This window comes from Charadrius vociferus, unplaced genomic scaffold (genome assembly GCF_000708025.1).
Source record: "Charadrius vociferus isolate BGI_N301 unplaced genomic scaffold, ASM70802v2 scaffold368, whole genome shotgun sequence".
NCBI classification, from domain to species: Eukaryota; Metazoa; Chordata; class Aves; order Charadriiformes; family Charadriidae; genus Charadrius; species Charadrius vociferus.
The window spans coordinates 518,078-545,425 of NW_009649714.1; the positions used below are offsets into that span (position 1 = coordinate 518,078).

Below are 27,348 nucleotides of genomic sequence, written 5' to 3' on the forward strand. Positions count from 1 at the left end.
TATTTGCATGCTGTACAGAAATGTGCTGCTTTGGTTCCTTACAGCCTGGCAGTATTATCATTTTAAATTCTTCATTAATCTTTCTTCCTCACGAGGGACTGGCAAAGTTCCTGGGCATAATTACATGATGTTTAAGACAGAAGCCTCAGCTACTGAGTTTTTACACAATGCCCTGCAAACATGGGTCTTTTCTTCCTTAAATAGCACCTATGCTACCGCCCCTTTTATGCCTCTTCTTGATCTCAGCATGGTTACGTGCAACACGATTTGCAATTCCTGTGTTCTACCAGTTCTAGACTGATGTTTTGCTCAAGAACATACAGATATAAAATGATCATGAGTAATTTCGGACTATACATTAGAATAAGGTAGTAAGGTGATAGAGCTACAAAGCTCAGGAACAAACTGCAAAATCAGTTCAGCCTGGGCAATCTACCTCACAGTGGTTTCTTGGAACAGAATTGGTCTAAAACTGACTTGAAAAGCGAGGTGTTTCTAGGCTTTGTGGTTATGAAGGGTGCACCATCCAATCCATAAGCAAGTACAGTTTTGCAGAGTTGTTGGTAGTCTGAATTCAGCCCTATCCATTGTAACAGATTTAGGCTAACCCCCTATACATGTCTGTTTAAAAATGTCTACAGAACCTATTCCAATTTCATTCCAGCGCTCTCATAACAACTTTTCCAGTGCACCTCGCTAATTTCCATCTTTGGCGCACTGAAAACTGAAATTGCTGGAAGAGCCTAACACAAATACAATTTGGTGTTCAAATAAATAACACATGGGCTTCAGTACCGATTGTACTGTTCATTTTTGTGTTTCATTACATAAAAAAGTTAACTCACTGGTTCTGCCATGAGTTTCCAGCTCACTCAGAAAACAGATTCCAGGAATGCTGCCACCCAAGTTAGTTGCACAGGATTTTCTTGGTTAATTAAAAATGATGGGATAAAACTGGAAAAAAATAGGCTTAATGCTAACAGTTGGTATTTGAAGAAAGTGGATTTGTTGGCCAGAATATCTTCATATTGTGTCTCAGTCCACCTTTTGTTTTGGATTTCCAGCCTGATTCCTAGTTTACATCCACACTAAAATTAGTAGTATTCAGTTCCAGCAAATACTTTCGCTGTGAACTGTGCCCTCCCTTCATCAGATCAGCAGAATAAGCTTGGATGGCTGTGAAGTGAAACTGTGTGTGTGAAATGGTTGCATACAGAATTACTTCCTTGAGCGTTTGAAGGAGTTAAACATGCACAGATTGAATTTGTCTGTTGAGAAAATCTTTAAGGCAGACAGGCAGAATCTCAAGCTGGGTTGTATCTTTGTATTAAAAAAAATAAACACCCCCCACCCCCACCCCCCCCCCCTTAGATTTTTCCAGTTGAGACAAAAGAAATCTTTGGGTGGAAAGGCAGCGTCATATTGCATAATAAAAGCCTTTTAATGCTCTACTAAAAAGGGTTGCTTAGGGCAACTTTGTTTAAAAAAAAAAAAAAAAGAAGAGTCAGTGATGATACTGGTATGAGGGGGATGAGGAATCCTCAACTTCTGTTGTGCAACACTGGGAAAAGAGGCTAGAAATTGCTCTGGTTATCTGCTATCTTAATGCCCGGTTTAAAGGTTCTTTACTGCATATTTGCTGGCAGCTGTTTTCAATATATCCCTCTCGAGCTAAGTCACCAGTTAAGAATTTGACATTAGATGTTTTTTTCAACCACCATCTTGAAGTACCGTACCAGACAACACAGCCTTGTTCTCTCGTTAGATATTGTTCATGTGCCTTGAAATTGCTGTTGACACCTCAAGTATTTAACTTGCAGATCTGAGATAACTTTTGTTGGGTGTGGATGTGTGCCATAATAAGACAGAGACAGAAGTATCCACGTCTGCATTCCTTCGCTACATCTGTTCGCTTTATTTTTTGCAACATTGCAGGAAATTCAGTTGAATTATACATCTCTGAATATTTTTTTATTTCACTAGTTCTGTTTTAATTGCCTGCCCTTAAAGTGTAAGCACACCGAGTGCACAAATATGTTTCACTTCTTTTGCGTCATTTGCCTTTTTCTTTAGGACACCTTCAGTAGTAGATTTAACCGCTTCTCGAATAACACACCTAAATACACATTTTTCTGTGTTCTCCTGATTCTCCCCTCAATAGTTAAAGTTTCTTTAGTGCTTTGTATTCTGAAAGGGAAAAGTAACATAATTAAAGAATGTTTGGGGAATTAGAGCTGTGCTATGCAATATGTTTCTGGCATATACTTTGTCAGTGTCCTTTTCTTCCCCTCACTTTCCCAGTCTGTGAAATAAAGCTAATATTTGTACACCGATCATTCTCACAGTCATTGCTGAGGCATAATTTGTTGAAGTTTGTAAAGCATTTGACCATATCACCTTTCATCGAAGGATTTCTGCTGATATAGTTTGAAATATACAGCACCACTGCAAAAGGAGCCATAAGCACAGGGTATCATCATCTGTGCTGCAGCTTTCATTCTTAGCAAAAAATAAAACAATGGAGTTAAAGAATTAGTGGGTTTTAATCACTGTTTCACTTGGAGGCACAGATGGGACAGAGCATTACTTGGCAACATTTAATCTTGGAGCAGAAATTGTCATGATTAAAGCAGCAGCTGGAGTAGATTGCTAGGGACAGGGGGGTTCATTCATCCTAAAGGGATCAAAACTGTTGGGCTCTGGGACAAAACAAGAAGCTACAAAAGAAAAATCTGAAATATGGGCCAAGGTTTATTATTTCTAGGGTCTCATCTGCTGATTAAAATGATGTTTTCAATGCTTTCCTCAGAATTATTTTGGAAGCGAGGAGAGTATCAAGTGATCTGGCCTACTGAAGAGGAGACTGAAGCCATCTCTGAGTGGAGATTTTGGACTTGCGGGAGGAAGGCTGTGTGTGTTTCCCACATGTGGCAGAACCGCTCCTCCTTACCAAGGAAGTCAAAGTGAAGGAAATAGGTATGTGCCACTTCAAATAGGATTTCAGAAGAATCATGTTCCAGGCTATTTAACAGGCCCTGAATTCCTAGTTTGGTGAGGCAGCCTGGAATGAGGTGGATTTTAACTTTCTCCTCCTTAACGGTGGCAGGAGGGTTCTATCTGCCTGATGCATCGAGGCCTGATGTCACGGGGGTAGACTCCTGCGGGAGGCTGGCCTCAGGGAGGACACTGGGTGGTTGTGGAGACGGGTCTCTTTACTCCTGCAGTCCGTCCCTGGTTCTGCCATGGAACAAACTGTTGGGAGCAAGTTACCTTTTGCTAAGGCACAAAATTATACAGAAAAAAGGTGTCAAAATAAAGTGCTAGAATACCAACATGCGTTCTGCTGTCAGGGCAGAGCCACAGCTTAGCCAAAAAGTAAAGAGTACTCTATTCTGAACTGTTCCGGCTCAAAAATAGCTCTGCCTTCAGTTAAACGTCTCAAAGGTATCATTAATTTTGGATATTTCAACTCCTGCAAGGCCAATGGGCTTGAGTTTCCATGACAAATTCCTGACTCCACTGAGGGACCGAGTGAAGTGTAATCCCTGTTGGTCACTGACTTAATCTGTACTTAGGATGTGCTTGACATTGGCTCTTTGTGTTTCTCTCATTGGTACACAGTGTTTTTTCCTGCCACCCAGAGGTCTTTTTCTGTTCCTTAGATCAGACAACTCTTTTTTCCTCCTCTTGCATTTGCATGCATTCAGCTGATGATATTTAGATGTGTGAGGATTTGGTTGCCTTTGTATAGCAGGAAGTTACAGAGTCCTCACTTGCACCAGTATGTAGGGTTTTCTGCAGCAGGGAGACTAGGTGCTGATCTCACTCAGGGTATTTCATAACTCTAAAAACCTGCTGGCTAACGAGGTATTCATTAATTGCTTTAAGCGATCTAAGCTAAGAGATTTCTTTACTTCCTTTGAACCATACACTATCTTAATAGGCCACTCTGTTTTTTTTTTCCCCTTAAAACTGACGAATCACTGATTTCGCCCTTTAATCCTTGTCTGCCTGCAAATAGGGGAAATGTATTTCACTGTTGGTAGCCCTAAGTGTAAAGCAAATAGGTCTTAGGCATTTTTACCATCGTCCTGTGAATTATAGGTCTCCTTTCCGCCTGAAAGCAGCCTCTCTGTCTGAGGTATTCGGCATGCATCCCTACAGCTTGCAGTCTATTGATATTCCTAAAAATTTGCAAGGCACCTTTCATCACCTTGGAGGCTTTGCCCCCTGGCATGCAAGTCCTTCTTAGGTCAAGGGCCTTAATGACCCCCATTGTTATGGGAACCTTTGGTAATCTAACCTGCTTTTTTTCTGTATTTCAAGCCATTGCTCTTAAATGTCTCTTGCTTGATCCACTCAGGCGCTAATAACCGTGTCTCCTTTCCTTAGGTCAAGGGCAGCTTTTACATTCCACCCAAAAGGAACCGCAGTTTGAGATGAGGAATTCAGAAGAGCAAGCAGCTACGACAGTTTTACAGCGCCTGCTGCAGGAGCAGCTCCGATACGGAAACCCAAATGACAACCGTAACCTTCTTGCCTTACACCAGCAAGCCACAGGAAATGCCCCCCCTTTCAACAGCACTGGGAGTCCAGCATCTCAGAACGAAGGGCTGAGCTCCCAGGACCACCAGCTTGTGACTCATGCTGCCCGTCAGGAGCCCCAGGGCCAGGAGATACAGGTGGACAACAGCATCATGGAGAAGCAGCTCTCCCCGCGACTTCAGAACAGCGAGGATCTCCCGACCTACGAGGAAGCCAAAGTCCAGTCGCAGTATTTCAGGGGCCAGCCGCACGCTAGCGTTGGGGCAGCATTTTATGTAACGGGGGTCACCAACCAAAAGATGAGGACTGAAGGGCGGCCCACGGTTCAGCGGGTGAGCCCGGGGAAGGTCCACCAGGATGAAGGACTTAAGGACCTCAAGCAAGGGCATGTCCGCTCCTTGAGCGAGAGGCTGATGCAGCTGTCCTTGGCCACCAGCGGTGTCAAGGCCCACGCGCCTGTCACGAGTGCACCTCTCTCCCCCCTCTCTCCGCTTTCCCCTCAGCAGTCCAGCGACCCTTATAAAAATTCTGGCTCCAATGAGTTCTACAAGAACTCGGTGCAGCCCCCTTCCCAGCCCAACATGAAAGGAATGGAGCAGCGGGGTCCTCCTCCAGAATATCCTTACAAAAACGTGTCCACCCCGTCTATGAACTGCAAACCTCAGGACTCGGGACATTTTTATAGTGATCATCGCATGAGCCAGCAGGGAAGATCTGATGGGCCTATGATGAGGTATCAACATCCCCCTGAGTATGGGTCAGTCAGGTAAGCAAGATCTTAAAACAACCTCCATGACAGCCACAAAAGGAAGGACAGTATCAAACTCAGTCCATTGCCCTCGCTCCTGGGGCAGGTTTTCTTTCAGCAAAGGTCCCATCTTTATTATGTGAGACAACATATTGTGTTCAGCTACCGACTGTGCCTGGAAGGGCTGTAACCTGTTTCAGTAGCTTTCTTAGAGAGGCCTGACTCTTTAAAAAACAAAACAAAAGATGCAAATGAAAAAAAAAAACCGCACCAAAACACAAAACAAGCTAGCTTGATTTTATGGCATGGGGAAGTTTAATGGTGAGGCTCCAGAGCCTTACAAAAGGTTTGCTACAAAAGCCAAAGTTATGGAGTGATTCATTGTAGAAACTTGCAGTTACTTATTGCAGGACTTAAGCTGTTCTTTAATTACATCTGCCCAGGCAAAAGATTTTTTTTTAAATTTAAACTGCATCTAAATGCTACGTAGGAAAGGAGAAAAATGAATGTAAGCAATAATGATGCAGGTAACAAAAGTCACCTGGGCTTCCTTTAGAGTTTCTCAAATTTTATTTTCAGTGGACCAAAGTGCAGGAGTGGAAAATGGAGTGTGCTTTGTGCCTCATCCCAGGCTTGCTTGTTTAGCTTTCGCTATTTTTCCTTGCATCGTTTGACATCTCAGCCTGCTCTGGTTTCCTCTAGATAAGGAACTAGATTTGGCTTGAGCCAAACACTGATGTCCATGTGGGTGAAGGTGAAGTTTTATTCAGGTGGGCTAGAAATACAGCTTTACTTTACCTGTTTCCTTCCTGTCTCATCTCTGTCCAAGACCAGGTGGGATTTGGTACAATGGTTTTGGCCTCATCTTGAAGCTAAAAGGGTAATACAAAGGAGCAACAGGAGGGCCTTGCTGCATAAGTAAATGGTGAGGTCTCCGTGCGTTTGTGTTTGCACATATTGTGTTGTGTTTTGAGGGGGGCATGAAGAAGAAACCAGTCTGTATTTGGGAACAGAGGCTGAATTTTGGAGAATTTGAATCTTCTCAGAACCTTCCTAAGTCCTGTGGGGAGCTATTTTCAGAGTTTGTCCACCATTGTTTGTGATCTGAAATGACTTCAGCAGCATACAAGCCTGATGAAAAGGCCCTTTGATCTGGCTAAATAAATAATAAAGAGGCCAGGAAAAGGGGAAGTAAAGGGTTTAGGGGGGGTAATGATTGTAGAAGCTCGTTGCAAATGTTTTTGAAAATTCAAAGGCCTTAAATCTCTGTGCACACAGGAAAGGGAAACAGATCCTTGATGGTTACGCTGCATCAGAAATACTCATGATATTACATACAGTGAATGTGAGACGTAGCCTGCTTGCTGGTTAAGGGAGAGGTATTTGAAAACACGCCAACAGTCAGCTCCTCTAGACAGGGTGATTTTTGTCTGTATTGGATGGATCCTGGCTGCTTTGAAAGAACATGGCAGGGGGAAGGGGGGGGAAGGAGAAAGGTTCAGCTGGCAAGGGTTCCAGTAGGGGAAGCAACTGAAATTTGTCTTCAAAGCACTGGGAATCTAATGAGGTTACTTTTTAACCTAAATAGCTGCACAGAGGAGAGGTTTCCTTTGCAGGCAAATGCTGAAGCAGTAGAACAATTGCAAGACTAATCCATAAATTACAGAGCAGCGTAGCAAAGGAAAGGAGCGAGTCCTCTATTCCCCTCCCTCTCCCACATGCTTTAAGAGAAACTGTCATTTAGACAAGAAACCTTCTGTGTTACTAAAGGTGCAGCTGGGTAATGGTGTGAGGATTTTAAAGGCGTACAACTTTCGGGAGTGCGTTTTTCTCGCACCAGGCAGCGCTAACGAGTGTCTTTGCAGCCTCACTGGAGTGATAAAGTATTTTCAGAGATTCCAGTTTTCCTGCGCTGCGGCTTTGTGTTTATCGGGATTAATCTGGATCGGTAAATGTGTGCATTTTTTGAACCGTGCGTCAAGGAAACAAAGCCCCTTCTCTCTGCTGGTGAAGCCACACCCTTTTCTGCGGGTTTTTCCCCTCATTGTTCGGGGGAATTTGAGGGTGACCTAACGATGCGGTTAAATAAAACTCGTTGAGCAAGATAAACATTGGGGAATTCACAGCATTCTCATGCTTCACCCTCCCCAGTCTGGGAAAGGAATGGGCTGTGTGGTAAGTTTAAACCAGTCTGCAAACAGTTTGCCTCACCTGCTCCTGGGCGGTGTAAGGTTGGGAACACGTATATGTTCGTAATGATGTTGGTTTAATGTAAATACTGGGCATGCCGGAGGCATCTATGCTGTTATTTGGAAATTTTAAAGAAAGTTCAGAAGAGGGCTGGCTCCATATGAAGCTCCAAAATCCTGTTCTCTCCCTAATATCTCAGCTGTGCTTTAGCATTGGTGATGAAGGCAAACCTGCAGGTCTAAGAGGAGAAGACGGGTGCCGTGGGCTCAGTGTCCTGGGGGGTTGCAAAGTCTCCTGTGGCAGAACAGCGAGAGACGGGCGAGAAGGGGCTCGTGTTGGTAGAGTTTTGGGTGCAGAGGAAGCTTGCTGTCTCTCTGATTCAAGCGCCATCCTCTGTTCAGAGCCCAAATGACTGATCTCCTGCTGTGGTGATTAATCCCGTTGACTTCACAGAAACTTTTTGAGAAGGAGGGCTGCAGAATTTGTCCCATAATTAGTAAATCACTTCTGTGCACTGCGTTCCCCTGGGCGGCATCAAAGCAGGGGATAATCAGGTATGACTAGGAAGCAGAACAAAAATGCATTGGTTTGATTTCAGCTGTCTAATCAAGCGGAGTCTGTGCCCTCCTGCAGTCGCGTTTCCCGGTTTGTGCGGGAGGGGTATGGAAGAGAGGGGAACTGTAGCTTCTTGAACATGAAACAGGCAGGAGAAGCTGGGAAGGCAGAAAAAATTTTAACGAGCCAGAGACCTTTCCTGATCTCTTCATTCTTCTGCCCTCCCCACTTTGTTGCTCTACCCGCAGATCTTCTGCGTGACTTGCTGTTTGCAATCCTGGCAGCCTCAGGACTCCTGATGGCTACGTTTGCTTGCAGAGCTGCCCTTACTCCGTATCTTTGTCTTCATGACTTAAAAGCTAATGTGACCCTTCTAGTTGCAGAACCATAAATGCAGGTTTGTGCTTGGCCCGCGTGGTGTGTTTCTCCGATACGTGCCAGGGACTGTAAGGGAAGCAGAGATTCTTGCGTGATACGGTCTTCAAAATGAAGTGGCCCTTAAAGTTATGCTTTCAAACTTAAACACTTGTGGGAATTATTGCTCTGAGTCTTTTTCCTGCGTTTGGAGTTTTCTGGTCTTTATGACACTGAGGCAAATGGAAGGAGATTGCATAATTTTTTTTTCCATGTACTTTGAGAGTCTTTCTGCATTTTTTGCATGAAGTGGTTAGTTCAGATTTAGTTTTGATTACTACTGCAGGGTTACCCGAGGACTGATTCTCTCATGGAGGGAAGTTTCTACTACCATTGTATCAGCAATTCTGTTAGGTGACCCCAGTAGTGAATTGTACCTTAAAATTTTGCAGTCTGGCTTAAAAATCTTGAAAAGTCCAGTTGTGTTCATTTACCTTTCTGAATCTCTCAGTCCAAAACTGGTTTTTAAATAATAAAATTATATGGAAATAAATTCTGCAATTCTCATGTTAATCTGAGGGATTTCGGAGCCAGGTATTTTGAACGCACAAAATATATATAAGTATTTTATAAGACAAAATTGAGAGTAGTGGGGGTGCTAAAAGGTTCTTTGAACATGCATGTAAAAGTTTGCATACAAGATCTTAAAAGGCCTAGTTGTCACTGTGAGGTTACTAGGATTTTTAGATTTTTTTTTAAAGGTAGGCTGTATTACCCCGGTTGCATTACCTGGTTTTGCTGGGAATATAAACGCCTTTGTGACATTTTGGAAGCTCTGATGCTAGCGGTAATGTAACAGAACTAGAGGCTCCCGGCTCTCATGTTTTAGCTTGAACCCACAAGATTGGTATGATTACAAGATTATGAGAGGCTTCAGCTGTGAGTGCCAAGATGCTGGAAATCTTGGAAATGTATCTTGTTTAGAAATACTCAGCCATGATTTCCTAGAGTTGTTCTTTACAATAGGTTTAAACAAAAAAATGTCATTACTGGGCATGTCAGTACAAAGACTGTCCCCTCAGAATTTAGCTGCTGCTGTTGCTTTGCTTTGGCCATCTTTGTGTTCCTTTCGTTAGTGCTCAGGTCCTGCAGAAATGGCAAGACTCTGCCCATGCTTCTCCGATGGCAGAATAACGAGATGCTTTTAGTCTAATAGCTCAAATTGTTAACATTGAGATCTAAATAGTCCTCATTAGACTTATAATATTAACACACTGAGATCAGCGGAGTCAGTCTTTCTGAGTAACTGCATCAGGTCGATTCCAGACTGGAAGAGAGTATTTTGTAGGTTCGAAATTGGAAAGGTGTTTTTTTTTCCATCCATGAGGCAGACTGGCAGCGTATCTCTTTTGATCTAGCCTCTGTAGGCCATCATAGATTAAATGTCACAGCAAAGTTATTCCCTAACTGATCATAACATCAAAACAGAGGTGCGTGCTGTTAGGTGAAGAGTAAGCTCAAGGAGGTGAGTGATTTCTGAAGATGCAAAGTTTTAATTCTGCACGTAACTGGGTGAGCTAAGAAAGGAGCTGGAAACCACCTGAGACAAACCAGATGACCTTGAGCATGGCATGTGATGGTTTTGCCTCATTCTGTGTTTTGAGAACTGCCAAATAAAGGTAATGAACTAAATGCAACGATAAGTAGAGCTGCCCTCCCGGGAGGGAAAGAACCAAATTGTTGCCACTAAACTGAACATTCCTATGGAAATTAATTGCACATCTTTCTTCTCCATGACCCCTGAGATCCTCACGCTGCATATGATCATTTCTGGGGAAAAACAGCTCCTGAAATGATGTTGCTGGCAGGGACCACAGTCACCTGAGCGTGAGAGAGAGAGAAGCAGTAACTAGAGCAGTAATTATTTGCTTTTTCCTAAGTGACAAAGGGTAGATTTGTTTCCCTGTTAAGGAATTTGAGCATCAGCTTGGAGGTTTCTGTGCACCTTCTCTGCTGGAAAGCAGGGAAAATGAGATGTAAGATGCATGATAGTGAAACAGCGAACCTTGTGCTGGGCTGAGAACGTATGAACTCTTACATGCGCTGCCAGACAGATGTGAGTAATGCAGTCGTTTCCTCTTTGGACTGGTACGAAGAGTTGATGAGTTCTTTCTGCAGAGGACAGGAAGGATGATGCTGAGTGTTTGCACATCGGCCGAGAAGCCCGTTGTGTAACCCTTTAGTTCCCAGTTCAGCTTCACGCTTGTTGTTGTCAACTGACATGCCACTAATGCTCCTGGTGCAGTGGGAGAGCTCTGCTGCGGGCTGTCTTGTCCACCCAGTACCCCCACCGCACTCAGCAGAGCGAGCGCGTAGGGTCCTTTTTGTGAACGCGGGCAACCACGGGGATATTCTGTAGCAGCTATGACCAGGTGGAACAACAGTATGTCCTCTTCCAGCTGCAGGGTTGAACTACATCTCAAAGGGTGGGAAATTTTATCAGAGGAACCAGGAGTATTTCAGAACACGTTGAACTGCCAGACTGGGTCTGCACCGGGCTGAGGTCTGTGCTTAAGAAGAGACTGGCTGCAGCACGCAGAGGGAGTGACTTCAACTGTTAGAATAAAGAACATCCAGAGAAGTTAAAGGTTTAATGTCTTTGGAGGAGGAAGCAAAACCTGCCTCCTGAGGTCATCCAAGCACGATAAATCCGCACAATCTTCTAAGAGAGATTTCTTACTTGGCTAATGTAGCAGAAGTTGAGCTGGGGATCTCCAGCGCCTGGGAAATGTGAGCTGGTGTAGCTTGGAGTTAGTTCAGTGATAGATTCAAGCATGTAATATATTGCTAGAGTGGTCTTCGGTATGCTATAAAAGTTATCGTTAGGAGCAGTAAACATGCCTACTGCACAGGACTGAGGATTATTCTGAATCAAGAGGCTGCTTCTGACTCTCAGGCTGGTTTTCAGATCCTTTAACTGTCTCATTTGACCAGGCTGCAGCTTGTTGGTTGATATTTCAGAACGTTTCAATCGGTGGTGCTAGCATAGAGCTAAGCATGGAGCTTAGCCAATCCCTTTAATTCTGTATCCTGAATTGCAGAAGAAAATGCATTGTTTTCTCCATGAGACATGGCACGTTTCAGGACAGAACAAGTGAGCCCATTCTTAATAGTCCTCAGTTTAGCTGTTTTATCCACAAAGTGTGGAGAAAAGTTACAAAAATAATTTTGGTCAGTAGTTGTAGATGGAGTTTCTTTTAGTGTTTCTGTACAAAATAGACTTAAGAGGAGAAAGACCTTTGTACACTTAGAATATATTCTCTGATAATGGTTTGATTTTGAAGCGTTATAAAAATGAGGAAAACCTCCCAGATGAGTCTTCTGTGCGGGAAGGACCTGTGCTTAGGACCTACACAGGTCATCCCGTGCCTTGTCACTGGGCTTGTGCACCATTTCTGCATGACTGTGATGGAGCTTCTGCTCTCTGTTTTCCAGGCAGAACCCAGATGTGCAGCTGCAGTTACAACAGAGACCACCTCACCATCACAGCCCAACTTCCTCCTTGACATCCCTGGGATCTTTGACTTTGCTTCAGTCTCCGCCACCATCCAGGCTGTCCCCTTCCCAGCATCAGCAACCTCTGACGCCAAGCCAGGGAGATCCTGGCCTTCTGCCACGGACCCAGCAGCCGTTCTTGTCGAACCAAGTCCATCAGGGAGATCTGTACCGACTATGCCAGCCCTTCCTAGGCCCGCAGCAGCAGCAAGGCGATTCCTATTCAGTAATGTCCCGGGCTCAGCAGATACCTTCCCCCTATCAGCAGATGCAAGTAGATCCTTTTGCCATAGTTTCCAGGGCCCAGCAGATGGTGGAAATCCTGTCAGAAGAGAACCGGTCTCTACGACAGGAGCTGGATGGGTGTTATGAGAAAGTAGCCCGGCTGCAGAAGGTGGGTGTTTTTGGATATCAGGCACTCTCCTGTGTCTAGTGTCATCCTTAATTGAATCATCTAGTCTGCAGCTGTTACGTTCCTTGCTTAAGGGATTGATTATCCACTTTAGAGTCTTTTACATGCAGATTGATTAGTTTGTATCCTGTCCCTTTGGGCAGCAGCTTAACTTTGTCAGAAGATAGAATCAAAGCCTTCAGTTTTATTCTAACAGTTTATTGACCATGCTCAAAAGAATATCCTCATCAGCTGTCTTGAAGAGGCTGACTGCTTGGCTTGCTTGGTTAAATTAAAGTTAGTGTTCTTATGTCCAGGATAGCAGCAGGCTTCATTTTCCCATGAGTCTAAAAGATGTTAGAGACTGCAGGAAGGGCCTTTTTGGAATGACATGAGATCATAGTCACTCAAGGAGGCAACAGGGGACACTGCTACAAAACTGGTTGGCAGGACAGTGTGCAAGGCAAGTACTGCTGCTATGGCTACATTAAAGACATTTGGACTGCAGGACTGAAACTAACACTTCTTTTGTCAATCTCTCAATACCACAAAACTTCCATGAAAACTTAATATCTTGTTTTGGATCGAGCTATTTGCCACCTTTGGCTTTATTTGAAACAAGTAATGTTAAGTGATGCTAAAATATTTAAAAAAAAAAAATCCCAGTGAGACTCATCATTAACGTGCATGTGTAGAGAGGTGTTTTCATTGCAGCCTTCTTGATGACCAGCGGTTTAAAGCTGGGCAGCAGGTCAGCTTTGCTTTTGCCTTGCAGCCGTGAAAAGGCTGATTCTACTTGCAGTTTAGGACTTTGTGGCCCTTGCTGTGCTCTTTGCACTGAGCAAGGGCCATAAAAATGTGTGGCTGCTTAAAACACTTGTTTGAGTTCAGGTGACCAGTGTGGCTTCCCACACTCGTTTGTTCCCTGTGTTACCTCTTTCCAGGGACATACGTTCATTTTGTTGTATTTTTTTTTGGAAGTTTCCTGGCCAGGAAATGCTTTAGAGAAATGTTTGACGGCTTCCTGATAATGAAAGAAGGATAAAAATGCACTTCCCTCCACCCCCCTGTTGATCACTTGCTGTAGACAGTGCTGGTGGGGTTTGCTATTACGTGGAATATTCGCTATTATGTGGAATAGCAATGCAAACCATGCCTAGTAAGGAGAGTTAGAAGGGAATCTCCTTCTCCTCTGGGTGATCAGAGAACCTTTACACTGAAGGCTAGAAGGAAGGATAAAGAATATTTTACTGCAAATGTTTCCCTCACCCCATTTAGTAAATTGAATAATTAAAAGCAAACTAAGTTGAAAAGTGTAAACATAGGAGGTTTTAAACATCAGGAGGTTTTACTGTGAGTTTTGGACCATAACAATTATGGATCTACAGAGTTGATCACTAATGCAAGATCTGCTGCTAGCATTTTTTTTAGTATAGTTTTGTCTGCCTTTCTTGTTTTATTTTACTCACTCAACTTGATATTCCATTAGCTATTTATAGAAATGCTTTTTGCCCAAACTAACAGTAGTGCGAAACTGCCCCAGTCTTAGAAAAAATTAGATGACATTTGCACTTCAATTTGCTTTATCAATGCTCTGATCATCTTGGGGAAACAGAGGTAGAGTCTGGAAGGAGAGTCCAGATCTTCATTTCAGCCATTGGTATTATTTATACAGAAGGATCCATCACAAACCTGAGACTGTTGTTTTACTTAATATATATGTGTAGGTTTCTTTCAGTATAGAAAACTTGAGAGAGACTGATCTCCTTTCTGAGACTGAATGAAAAGAATTTTTAGTGATAAAGTAGTAAGTGCTTGTTTTCATTTTCACTGCAGCTGGAAACAGAAATTCAGCAAGTTTCAGAGGCGTACAAAAACCTGGAGAAATCATCCTCTAAGCGAGATGCCCTGGAAAAGGCCATGAGAAACAAGCTGGAAGGAGAAATTCGTAGGCTTCATGATTTCAACAGGGATCTAAGAGGTGAATGAAGTAAAACTTCTATTCTTCAATGTTGTTTTTTTTATTGTTGTGCTTACTTGGCAGGGTGGTGTTTTGCTGCAGAATTCCCTGTGTCTGGTGACACAACTAGGCTATGACAGGATGCTCAGGTATATTCAGTACTCTGAGATCTTAAGCGCTTGCTGGAAGTATGGAAGAGACAGGTTTAGGAGAGTGCTGTAGTCTCTCATTTCCACCCTGTTTCTCGTTGAGCAGAAACATGTGATAAGCCAAATACCATAAACCAGATGCAAGCCTGGAATTCTGTCTTGTCTTATATCCTGGACACAATTTGTACAATTTGTTCAGTTTGTACAAATGAAAAGACGTTTTGCTGACTGCCTAATCCCACACCAGGCATGTTCGCTTTATTTCCTGTCCAGTGACCCTTTTGCACTGACATACAAACTACAGACTGTCTGTTCTTCCTGAAGGTCTTGTCATTCCTTATCAACGTAGGCATCTGGTTTTTTGGATCTCCCTTCCTTTTCCACAGTGAGGTGTTATTGGTGTCTGGTTCTTGCTCAGCGGCTGAGGCAGTAGGATGGCTGGCAGTGGAGAGTGGTGTTGAATGGTATTTGACCTTAATGTGGGTCAAAGTTTAAGCGTTAGTTTGAAAGGTGAAAAACATCTGCAATTTGAGATGTTTAAAGGTGCACAATCAGGCTTTTAAATTGTAAGTTATTTTTTTATGAAAGCTTTCTGATTGTCCTACATGTCATCGGCTCTCACTGCCCCTAGTCTCTTACTAAGACTGTGTTCCCAGAAATTGTTTTGCATCTAAGAAGTAAGGCCGTACAGTGCCCAGTGCTATCGAGAAGGACAGTACACAAAGGCCTGCATTAAACCATCTTATTCATAATAAAACAGCATGAACATTTTATTCTTATTTTCATAGACTGATATAGATTTCTAACAGCCTGCAGCAGCAGAACCGTTAAGCTGTGCTTAGGGTTTTATGCTTTTCCCTAAAGTCAGGTAATTGGACAGCGGTGATTTAATCTTCTAACTGTTAAGATTTAGTGGAGAATTATAAGGGAATCCTTTAATTGCATGGTGAAATTTATTCAGGTGGAAAAAATAAGGTGCCTTAACATTTGTAAAAATTGAAAAAATAAACTTCTTAGGTATTATAATTATTTAAAGTCATTTTATTGGAACTTTATTTAACCCATTTTGTCTCATTGAGAATATCTTCTTAAGGACATAATTAGAAACGTTTCAAAAGGGAGTGTCAGCTTCTGATAGGCTTTTTACTTTTGGCTCTGTAGAATTAGGAGATCTGTTCCCCTAGCTTGCATTAGAAATGTCCTGAGCAGATGTGACTTAATGCTTGAAAGATTTTAATTATTTAGTGTTCCTTTTGTTGAAAATTTTTTCAGAACGTATGGAGACAGCCAACAAGCAGCTTGCAGAGAAGGAATTTGAGGGGTCTGAAGACAATCGGAAAACCATTTCTCAACTCTTTGCACAAAGTGAGTTACGCAATCATTGTGGGTCAGTAGAAATGCTCCAGTTGTCCTGGGAAGGATAACAATGCTGCAGGTTAGCCTAGTTCAAATCTGTCGGTTTTCTACCAGGACAGGAATCGGGACAGTGACAGCTCAAAACTGTCAGTGGAGAAAGGAGGAAGGATTCAAGAATTCTTTTTCTGTCAGTATGTAAAGTCCATCTGATGGCATTTATTAGAGATTTTGCAGCAAATGTAGTTTGCTGTTCAACTGTAAAATTAGTGTTTACCCCATAACGTACCGGATATTTTATCCACTTATTTTTTCCTCTGAAAGCTTTGGAATTAAGCCTTTCCAGGCTGACAAGAGTCCTGGCGTGAGTTAAGGCCAGTGGAACTGGAACCTATCTCTTTCCTCTTTAATTTATCGCTGCCCTATCCAGTTCAGCAAAAATAAAGGGGATGAACACTGCCCGCAGTATGCTGGGTAAGGGTCATGAATGCAATCCACAGCAGTGGATTTATCACAAGGCAAGCCAAAATGACGGATGTGAAATGCTGCTTTTCCTTTGTACTGAAATGTCTTGAGGCCGACGGCAGCGAGCCAACTTCTCTGTCATCCCATAGTGTACTCCACCCTTCTGACAATGCTCACTTTTCTCCAATTGTTATATAAAAAGGTAATGCAATAAAATTGCAAAATAGAGATTTTCTGTGGTGTAACACACACTGCTTCTACTCTGACAAATGCTGGTATCCCTTTCTTGTGTTGTCTTTAGCTTATTCCTTGTGGCTTACTCTGCGAGCAGATGGCTGTCAGGGTGTGAATCAAAAACTGGTGGTAGTGGAAAGTCTGAGAGTTTAGTCTTGCATTCAGACTGGCTGGGTAGACTTAGAGGTTCATAGGTTCACCCAGAGAGGTGGGAAGGTCAAAGCTGTGAGGCCTTACACTCACTTTCTCCTTTTGGATGAACATGGAAACCATAATGCTACATTTCATTGGTCCCAGCATTTCTAGGGGTGCTGTAGGCACTTGTCAGGTGAAGCAGTACTCGTTTAGGGAGAAGTCTGGAACAAAACCTCCAAAAGCCTCGCTGCAAGCACTTACAGATTAGCAAACAGACTGCTGGCACTGATTGATACCTGCTGGCATAACGCCACCCTGTCTCATCTCTGCCCATTTTCTGCAACACATTTTAACGTGCTGACGCTGTCAGCAACTTATTTCCTGGGTGGAGGAGAAATACTGGGATGGGAGAAATGGGGAAAAGTATAGGCAGATGGTGACATTAGCCTTTGTCCTTGTGTCTTATGTCACAGACTAGCTCTGAGTTGCAGTCAGGGTTTGCTCTGTGGAGTTCTGGGTGCTGTTGGTGGACAGGTTTGTTTTGCAACCTGTGTGTGGGTTGCGTTGATTCCCTAGCAGAAGGGAATCTTTAGCTACTCCGAGTTGCTAAAGCTTTGCTCCTGGCTCTCTGCTGGCAGAAGAAAGGGAATAATTGTGGTCCTGTAAATATAGTTATGCACATGCTTGCACAAACGGGCCTGTGCACTACTCCATATGCAGTCTGTCCTAACACCCAGGATCTAATTCCTGTTTTTCAAGCCTTCCACTCCTTGTCCTCATTCCTTTGTCGTGGGATGTTGGTTTCTGGAATGCAGTTTCTCTGGTGTCATCAGTGCTGGGTGTAGATCACTCCAGGGAGTATTCTGTGGTTATGTATCCAGCAAGTGTGCTAATGTTATCATTGTAGCTGGTTGGCTTGAGCTGGGAGTGACAACATAGACAGAGGACATCAGCTCTGTGTTGTGGCTTTGCTTTACACCCCTGTGTGATAATTTCTCCAGTCCCCAATTATTTTATCGTATTTTTTTTTTTTATGAAGGCATTTGCCCTGTTCCTGAAACATACAGCATAGCTGCTCCCACTAGGTCCAGCTCTTTCTGGAGAGCAGCAGAAAAGGACTGGCTGCTCTGCTTGGGGTGGCTTTAAAGCATTAGATATGGACTCTCAGTGCTGGGGAAAAGGCTTTCTCGAACTGCAGATCTGCTTTGAGCAGTGAGAGGACAGATATATGTGCCTCAGTTCTGGCCCAGAACTGGTCATTTATAAGGGCAGTAGAGGAAGACTGAGGAGTTCTCATTGCTCACTTGTTTTCCGACTCCTCTGATGGTACTGTCAGCAAAGTGGGACAACTGGGTGTTCCTTTAGAAGGAGGACAGCTGCCCCAGGCAGAAGAGCCTTCCTGTTTGTGGGGTCAGTGTGAAAAAAAGGAGCTCAAGTTTTTCAGGCACAGAAGTCTGCCATCTCCTCTCCCCAGCCAAGGATATTAAAATTACCCACTTTGTTCTCCACTGCTGAAAGCTCAGAGGTAAAGAGGTGCCAAGTTTCACTAATCATCTGCATAATCAGGGCAAATTTCCTAACTGTACTGAGTGATGCACCTTCTATTCCTTCTCACTGGCATTGTGGCACATTGTTACTTGAAGGTGCCATGCTTGTTTTTCAGGGTTACAAGTCCTTCTCTTCCTTGAAAGCCATGTACTTTTTTTTTTCTTTTCCCCTTAGCACTAGATTTGCATTCTCTCTTTTGTGAGAAGTTCCAGTACAATCTTCCCTTCACCTCTGGAGTGAAAGCCTCCTGAGAGCTGCGTAGAGATGAGTGCTGTCCATTGATAACTTTCACTTTGTTTTGATAGACAAAGAAACACAGCGGGAAAAAGAGAAACTGGAAATAGAACTGGCTGCTGCACGCTCCACCAACGAGGACCAACGAAGACACATCGAGATCCGAGACCAGGCCTTGAACAATGCTCAGGCCAAGGTGGTGAAACTGGAGGAGGAGGTAAGGATGCTGGAAGAGAGAAATTAGGGTAGCTTGGGTTCCAGTAAAAGTGACTATGGGAATGAGTCTGCCTTGTGCAAATTATAAGGAAATCTGCTTGCTTCAAAGCTGTTTATGTCGGCTTAGCTTTGTGTTGGTTCGCTAAACCACTGAACTGCGCACAGATAAGCCACAAATCTGTATTTCCTTGGAAGTGCTTTCTTCTAAGTAGCCATGTCTCATTTTCTTTTTGTTTCAACTGATAAAAGTGGGCTGGAACTGAAATCCAAGCCCTGGCAACCTCCTGAACTTGGCAGAAATTCAGATCTGGATGAACTTTTAACTAATATCAAATGAATGCAGCTTGTCCCCTTGCCAGGTGTTCCACTTAGACCAGGTTATCGTGGCACACAGTGCAGATCGCCGTATGTGCCCAGCGTTTGTAATAACCTGGGCATGACCTTGGTTGTTTTCTCTCCCTTTCCTCCCAAGAGGGGATAAAGCATTTGAGCTGCTTTACTGGGCAGCTTTCACAGCATTTTTTTTGTAGCCTTGTCCCTGCCACTCGCACATGGCTCTCACCTCGCTTCCCTTCTGCGTCATAGTGCCGTCCTCTTTCCTCCCGCCTACTCCTTTCCTCTCAAAGGCTCCATTTCCCACTCCCAGCCTCTGCTTCCTTTACTCCTACTCTTCCTCCAAAGAGAGCCTCTGGAGGAAATCTCATGACCAAGCACATTTCCTCCACTGCAGATTTGTTCTCTTCTTCAATTCTGCCACATTCCTGCCTACTAGCACTCACCATCACCCTCAGTTGAGCGCTGCGCCACCATCACCCTCAGCTGAGCGCTGTGCCTATATCCACCTGCAGCTTGCTGTCTTCAGAGACATTCCTCAAACCCTCCCCTTTTCTGCTTCTACTGCTCTCTCTGTTCAGGATCGCATTGTGCCAAGAGAGGAGGAATGACCAAATACAAAGTGAACACCCTGCTATCTTGTCTTGCCTACTTTCCTCCTCTCCCAGGTACAGATGTTGCTGCCTTTGAAATTTTAGCCTGCTCGTCTCTAAGCTCTGTATTTGCCTCAGTAGCCCGTCTCCTAAATCTTCCTGTGTTTCTTTCCCTGATGTCCTTAATTTTTGCCCCTTGCACTACCCTTCTTTTAATTTCTTCAGCTTCATGGAAGCCCTCCCTCAGTCTCTCCCCTCCTGGATCTGCTCTGCTCATTCAGGATGTTGTTGCAGTGTCACCTCCATCATACCTTATTAACCTTTCTCCCCAGTGCTTCAGCTCGCTTTCCTTTCCCCACATCAAATTCAGGCAGTTCCTTTTTGCTTTCCAGGCCCCTCATGGTTTACCCAACCATGTTTCTCTTCTCCCCTTGTTGTTTAGAGGATGTCTTCTATCTTCTCAATTTGCAACCACCCCTTCTTCCCCACCCCAAACAAGTGCTTCTGTGCTTTCTCCCAGACTGTCCTCACCTTCACTGCAAACACTGACAAGGCCACTTTGAAGCATCCCTTGCTGTGGTGCTCACAACATGGTTGGCAGAGGGTAGGCCGCAGTTCATGCTGACCCAGAGACTGTCCACTTGGCCTGCCCTCTGCATGGGTTTCCTCCTGTTGTCTCCGGTCCCAGGCTCAGGCTGTGAGCTTTGAGGGCAAGGAGCTTCCATTTGTACAGCACTTTGCATCGCCAGGCTGGGGTCCGTCACTGGGGATCCAGGTCCTGTGCAATACAAATCATCATAACAAAAAAAGAAGAACAGAGTCAGATGAATGCGTAAATATCACTGGCCACATCCAGCCTTGTGCACAGTTGACGAGTCCATTGATTTCACTAAAACTGCAGCATCTCCTGGCAAGGCCGACTTGCACCTCTGTTGCTCAGGGGGACAGGGAGCTGTAGGTTATACGCAAATTTAAACATGACGTGATTCTATTTGGTTCTAAAGCTATTCTGTCATTTAATCCTGTAACATATTGGAGCTCTTTGGCTTCCATTCAGATTTCAGCACCTTATTACACTGAAAGTCCGATGAGTGACTTACTTTAAGTTCACAGGACATCCTTGTGGCTTCCCTGGAACTATTCACGTGCTTGGAGTCAACGTGTAGATCAGCCAGGGCCAGCGCACACAGCACTCGGCTAGGTCGAACCTCTGTGTAGGCACTAATATTGGCTCCCTCACATTAAAGTTGAACTCTTTAGGGGTAATAATAATTGTATGTTTTCTTTTCAAAGACGTCTCTCATTTTACTAGAAGAACTGGGTTCAGTGTTGCTGCACAGTGTTTCTGCCTAGGTAGAATAGTGAAATAGGTGAGTAACTGTGGGCTAGATTGTATGATAGCTTAAAAAACACACATATGCTGATATAGAGTGAAATGCCCTGCATGAGGACTTGTGGTCGTTTGCATCCAACCTTTGCTCGAATCCCAGGGTGCGCAGGAAGTGCCACCCTTCCTGTTGTAGATAAATATGGAAGTGTCTCAGTCAGGGAGCAGGAATTAACTCTGCTTTTTCCTAGAGGTGAGGGGATATAAGGGGAAACAGAAGGGGTAAAGAGTCACTTTTGCAGGTTTCCCAAATCACTTTTTAATGAAATACTTAGGATTATAAAGCATTTGTTGCCTCATTAGTATTAAATTGTGGGAACTTCTCAAATCCCCCAGCTGTTTGGTAACTTTCCGAAAGACAGCCAAGCAAGCTGTTCAGCGCTCAGGGCACCGTTTAGAAGGGACTGTAAATGTCAGCCTGAGTTAGTGACATTCAGTGACCGAGAGATACGAACAATTTGTCAATTATTTCTTTTATTCCTGCCATCTTAATCTGAGTTACTAGTCCCTGTAATTGTCAGGAATTTCGAAACTAGTCCTGCAGAAGAGGGTGGAGTTTCTTACGCTAAGGTTTGGCAGCCACTCTGGCTCAGGGCCTGAGGGGGGTGTGCATATTTCAGTTGTTGCATCCTGTAATGTAAATTTCCAGCTTTTTTTTTTTTCCCCTTCCGTTTTGACTTCCTATTAAGCAGAGTTACCCTGCGTTATATGCACCAGATCCTTTATAAAAAGAATATTTCCGTTCTAATGAGAGCTATAAGCCATATATCGGTATAGCTGAATTTAAATGTTGCATTGGAATGGAAACTTCCAGATTCTTTTTAAAATCCTTTGCCTGAATTGCCAGTTTGGACAAAACCACCCATCTGTAAAATGTAGACACTTGCCTACTCCCATGGAGCTTTGAGAGCTTTTATTGGATTTTAGCATCCAAGTTAGAGGGAAGGAAGAGATAAAGGGACACTAAATGTGATGGAGAAAGGAATGATCTTGGAGATACTGAAGCATAGTGTGAAGTAGTTGGAAGCAAAAGTAGACATTCGCAGAATACTTTCCCTGGTCTGTTAGCAGGGGTGAAATGACTCTTTGAATTTAGAACAAGCCGCCATTAAAGTTTTCGATAGTGTGGAGTTTATTTCTACAAAGTGCTAAAAAGGGTGAGTGATCATGAATATTTAAAGCAAACTGAAATATGTCTACGAACAGGCTTGCTAAGCATGTATATGTTTTATATGTAATATTTAAACTTCACTACTTCTCTACTCTACATAAAGATACCCAGCTTTTAGCCCCAATTTTCACTTCTCCGTTTTCATTCTTCCCTTTAGTAGATGCTCCAGTTATGCATGTCGGCAGCTTATTACAATTGTTTCTAGTGAAGTATTAGTCTTCATTTTTTAAAATCAAAACTTCAGATTATTTTCATTACATGGAATAAATTTGAGAGAAATTGAATATATTTGAGGTAAAATGCATGTTGGTTTAAAGTCATATAGGACGATCAGAAAGAGTGATGATAATATTTACAGCTAAAGCAATGAAAAATTCTCATTTTGGAGCATGGATTGCCATGATGGTCTCAATTTTGATGTAAACATTTGAATGGCTGCAGCGTGCAGCCGGTTTGTAGCTGGTAGATGGTCACAGATGACCTGTATGTGTGAGCTTTTAAAATAGTCACATTACCGTGATTTAACCCACCATCTGCTAGCGTACACCTTGGCAGCCTTCAACCAGCAAAGCAGATGGTTAAACTTGGCTTTGCTCTGGGCCAGAGGCAGAGTTGCTGGTTTTACAGAAAGGACCATCCTGGGCAGCCTGAGACTCTGGGTGAAGGCTGGCTCACTGTGAGACTTGTAATATTGCAGGAGGGAGTTTCATGCCAAATACTTTATCTAACCGCAGCTGCTGGATGTAGACGGTACGATTGCTACTGTTTCTACACTTTCTTTTTTTTAAAAAAGGAATTTCCAGAAGTTTTATTGAACTTGGTAATTTCTGCTTACCCTGCTTAATTCATACTGTGGAAGACCACACTTCAGCTTTAAAAAAGCGTGTGGTTTTTTTTACAGTAGTGTAACTTGTGCTCCTTTACTCCACCCCTTTACAAGCCACTGTTTTAATGAGTGCCTTAAGGAGACGGCTTTGAAAAACAGTGACTACCACTAAGAAGACATAAATATCTACTCTTTGCCGTCCTCATGCACACACCTTGCAATGGAAAGAGAAGCCAGACATCCTCTCTACTGGGTGCAAATTGGGGGCTGGGAGAAGGGAAGAAGTTTGAATCAAGTATCTTTTCTAAAAGTGGCTTGTATTTAGAAGCTATAGGATCTTTCAGCTATCAGAATTCAACATAAACCAGATATCAGAGCTAAGACGTTATATTCATTTCCCACTCAGCTATTGTGGAGAGAAATAGAAGACTATTTCTGATAACACTGAGGCTTCTGTCTGTGGGGAGACGTAGAAACATTCATTTCCAAATGACATCTATTGTACTTCATATGCTGCATCTGAGATACTTTCAGAACAGAGCTCTGGCTTATAGGGAAGAGACCCAAAGGAGAGTTGTGTGCTTGAAGGCTTGCCTGTTTTTTTCCACTTACTTCTCTGGGTCTATAAAAAGATATTCCTAGTCTCCACAGCTTTGTCTTACTTAAATTCTTAGACTCTCAGAGCTACATAACTAGTCCATTCAGGACAGAGTTGCTTTTAAAGGGGACACTTTTTGGATGGCTTATTGAGAAAACTCCCTCTCTTCCCTGTAACGAGTATGTGTGTGTCTTTAATGACCTGCATTCTTGTAACAACGCCGGACTAGCTTTTTACTGCTGTGTTGCTACCTCTCCTATTCTCCCTGTTAGTAATTTTCCAGAGGTGGCTTTGAGAGTTATAACTTATTTTAACACAAACAAACGGAGAGACGACATTATGACATTCCCATGCAACAAACTCTGTTCCCTAGCAAGAGGATAGCGTTACCAAATTGCTTCAGCATGAGTTCTTGCTGAGGCCAGTGGCGCCTTATTGGGCCGGAATTCAAACAAACGGAGGGTTCAAAGGCATCCTAGAGGAATATATTCCAACTGCAAGAGGGAGAGGTGGTTTAAACGTGCTTGCTGTCTTTTTTTTTACTGCATTTCTGCCATAGCAGGCAAATTCTTGTGGGGAAACACATTTTCAGCTGCATCGGAATGGATTCAGCTTTAGGATAAACTCAGAATGTAATGAAAACACCCTGAATATATTAAACAGAGGACTTTGAAGACATCAGAAATAGTGGGTGGGAGACAAGCAGATGCTGACGAGTGTTACTAATTTGCTGGAATAGGAGCTGTCCAAGATGAGGAGGGTGATGGCTGAGTTTCTCAGAATGCCTGGGAGAGTTTCTGATTCATTGCTAGCTATGCAGGAAGTCTTCTCTTCTTCCCCAGAAAAACTCTTTGCTGAGTAACGCATCTGGAAGTGATGAGTCTCTTTACAAAAGAAGAACCTTCCTTCCCCCTCACCTGCTATGTCCAGGACTACGTTTGTCCTGCAGAGGCAGCTCCAGCCCAGAGGATGCTACAGCCTCTGCCTTCCTTGCTTCTAGCGACTGGGCAGGGAAAATTCCTCATTCCCGCTTGCCGGCTCCCTGCGCTGTGTGCATGAAACCTCCACGCCCTCTTCAGCGCCTTTCTTCTGCGAGGACCTGGGGTCCCTGACAGAGATTACATGGTTTGTCGAAGCCGAAATCAAATGAAGGAACAGGATTTGTTTGGCTTTTAGACTCTTAATCTCTTTTCTGCTGGGCAGTTGTAGTAATAATCAAATGTCCCTATTTCTGACAGGAACGCTTTGTCCTTGGCCATTGATCTTAGACCATACAGATGCTCTCTGTAGCAGAGAAGCCTGCAGGTTGCCTCCTGCCAGGCATTACGTTGTCTTAGGAAATCTTTCCTCCTGTGAAAAGATTCTGAGTACTAGTTTCAGTTTTCTAGGTTTAGTGAATTTGTTTAATCATTTCATCCCTGTATGTTTAGAGTGGTTGATTCATTTTCCATGGCTGGAAGCCCTGCAGTTCGGGGATATCAGCGTGCAGACATTTTCAGGCAGTAAATCTGACTAACTTGGAAACAGATTGCTCTTCAGGTCAGCCAGACTCTTGTGAGCAATGAAGCCTCTGAATCCCAACCGTATCCTGCTTCTCCCAGCTGGCTCTCAACTGCAGACAGCAATCTTGACAAGGGATAGAGAAAATCAAATGAAGAGAGAAGTACTTGATTAGGAGGCCAGGGAATCTTTCAGCGGTATTCCCGGCATCAGTTCGCTCTTTGGTGTATTAGATTTGTGCAGAGTCCTGAGCCAGTCCTTGCATTCTTTACTTTTCTTTCCCTCAGTCCTGTTGCAGAATTTACATAAACATCGTAGTGGATGCAAACTGGAGAGTGACTGCTCTTGGTTACAATGGTTTAATTAGAAAAATCTTGTTGATAGAGTTAAAGCCTGACCTCTGATAGTTGGTGAGGACATTCTCCAAAGTAGTCAGGGATTGACCTGGAGAAGATAGGTGCGTGATTAAAGTTGTGCCATGTGCTGTAGGAAATGCTGGGAAGGGATACAGTCGTGCTGAAGTGCTCTGCTGTGCTTCCAGACGTGCACTGAGAGGTTATTTGCAATCTTACCGTCTTAAAGAGGTGTCATAATAAAGATATTATTATGAGTAAAATGCTCTGCATTTTCAGAGCAGCCTTCAAGGCAAAACAGTTACAATACATTATGTGAGCATGAGCTTGCTTCTTAGTTAAATGCAGTACCATCAAAAGGAAAATTACTATCTTGTCAAATTTATTTCAAATGATGTACCGAAGGGTGTGACTGCATCTGTGTAAAGCTTCAGGAACGAACTCTTATCTAGAGCATGTGTTCACTGCACGGCCTGTTGCAGAGGAGAGAATTCCAGTGTCCTTTGATGCCATCTCCCCTGTGGTAGATGTTACTGTGGCCCTTGGCACTGAGCAGCCAGTTTTGGTTCTTTGCTGGAAGAGGGAGGGTGGGGAATCCATGGCAAATGACCAAGAGCACGCCTCAGCACGCTGCCTTTTTTTCTTCCTCCCATCTCACTCATGTCTGCAGCACCCTGGCAATACTCAGGAACCTGTTTCCAATTCCTGTCTTAGAAAAACACGATCATACTCTCAATTTATGGTAATGAAATCCCTCTGTGCTTGGAAGAATTATTCCTGATCCTCTTTACATTGCAAGGACGGATCAAGTCAGAAAGATTTTAAAAAAAACAAAATAAAAATTAGAATTCTGGTTCGCAGAAGGGTAAATTGTTCCTCACAAATACTCGCAGTAGCAGAGATGGCAGAGCTGGAGATGAATGCCACTGCCGGAATACGCAGTGAGTTGACTGAGTGCAGCGAGTGCATGAAATGAAACAATCTCATATATAAAGGATAATTGTGTCAAAAGGCACGTTAGGAAAGCTGAGTTGTCTGGAGCACATACATGCCTTTAAAGCTTACTGAACATCCGTGTTCCAAAAAACTGAAAATGATTTGAGGGATTCCTGAGTTAATTCTGGTTTTAAGCCATTAAAAAAAATACACACGCAAACCCCGAATTTTCTAACATTCCTAATTCTTCCTGATGCTGGAAGATGAAGTGTATTTTGTGAAAGGGAAAAAAAAAAAAAAGTCTTTATGAAAAGCCACTGAACAAGCCGCGCCTGTACTTTTAGGTCTGGTGCATGAGTTAGGCATGTGCAGGCAGTGCTGGTAAGTTGGGCAACACCTTGTGTTGCAACGTTTCACCTGCAGGTTCGGCTGATGGGAGCACTTTCAAAGTGAACGTTTCAGTGGAATTTCTGTGTCCTAATTCTTTTTTTGGCTGGGCTCTTGGTATTCTTTGAATGTGGGCCAAAATGTTAATCCACACATACGCATACTCAGGTTTATTAATTATGAAACCGGTAAAATGTTGTCGGTGCCTACTTTTGCAAGGAGCATTTTACCTGTGTGTTAAAAAACTTTTCAGAAATGTAAATGCTTTGTGGTAGGTAATAAGAGACCAAATGTCTGTCCTTCCTTCCTTAATTTTTTATACAGAAGAGTGGGGGAGGAGAGCTGATTTTCAAGAGATTATTATTTGTCTTGATGCATGATATTTCGCTGATAGCAAGTTTATTCATAGAATCATAGAATCGTTATGGCTGGAAAAGACCTTTAAGATCATCAAGTCTGACCATTAGATAACTCTACCCGGCCCGCTTCTAGACCATGTCCCTGAACACCATAACTAGAGGGCTTTTAAATACACCCAAGGATGGCGATTCAACCACTGCCCTGGGCAGCCTGTTCCAGCCTTTGATAACCCTTTCAGTGTAGAAGTTTTTCCTCATGTCTAACCTAAACCT

At 43.4% G+C, this 27,348-nt stretch overlaps 1 protein-coding gene across 1 annotated transcript in view; it reads left to right on the plus strand.

Annotated features, from left to right (window-relative positions):
• Window positions 1-2,814: 2,814 nt before the first annotated feature.
• The window catches only part of AMOT (angiomotin), a 34,771-nt gene continuing 10,237 nt past the window's right edge, over window positions 2,815-27,348 (plus strand). Inside the window, exons 1-6 of the mRNA XM_009890720.1 lie at window positions 2,815-2,976; window positions 4,393-5,311; window positions 11,888-12,341; window positions 14,175-14,319; window positions 15,720-15,812; window positions 18,488-18,633. Coding sequence (XP_009889022.1) covers window positions 4,440-5,311; window positions 11,888-12,341; window positions 14,175-14,319; window positions 15,720-15,812; window positions 18,488-18,633 — 1,710 coding nt within the window. The 5' untranslated portion in view covers window positions 2,815-2,976; window positions 4,393-4,439. The remainder of the gene's footprint in view (window positions 2,977-4,392; window positions 5,312-11,887; window positions 12,342-14,174; window positions 14,320-15,719; window positions 15,813-18,487; window positions 18,634-27,348) is intronic.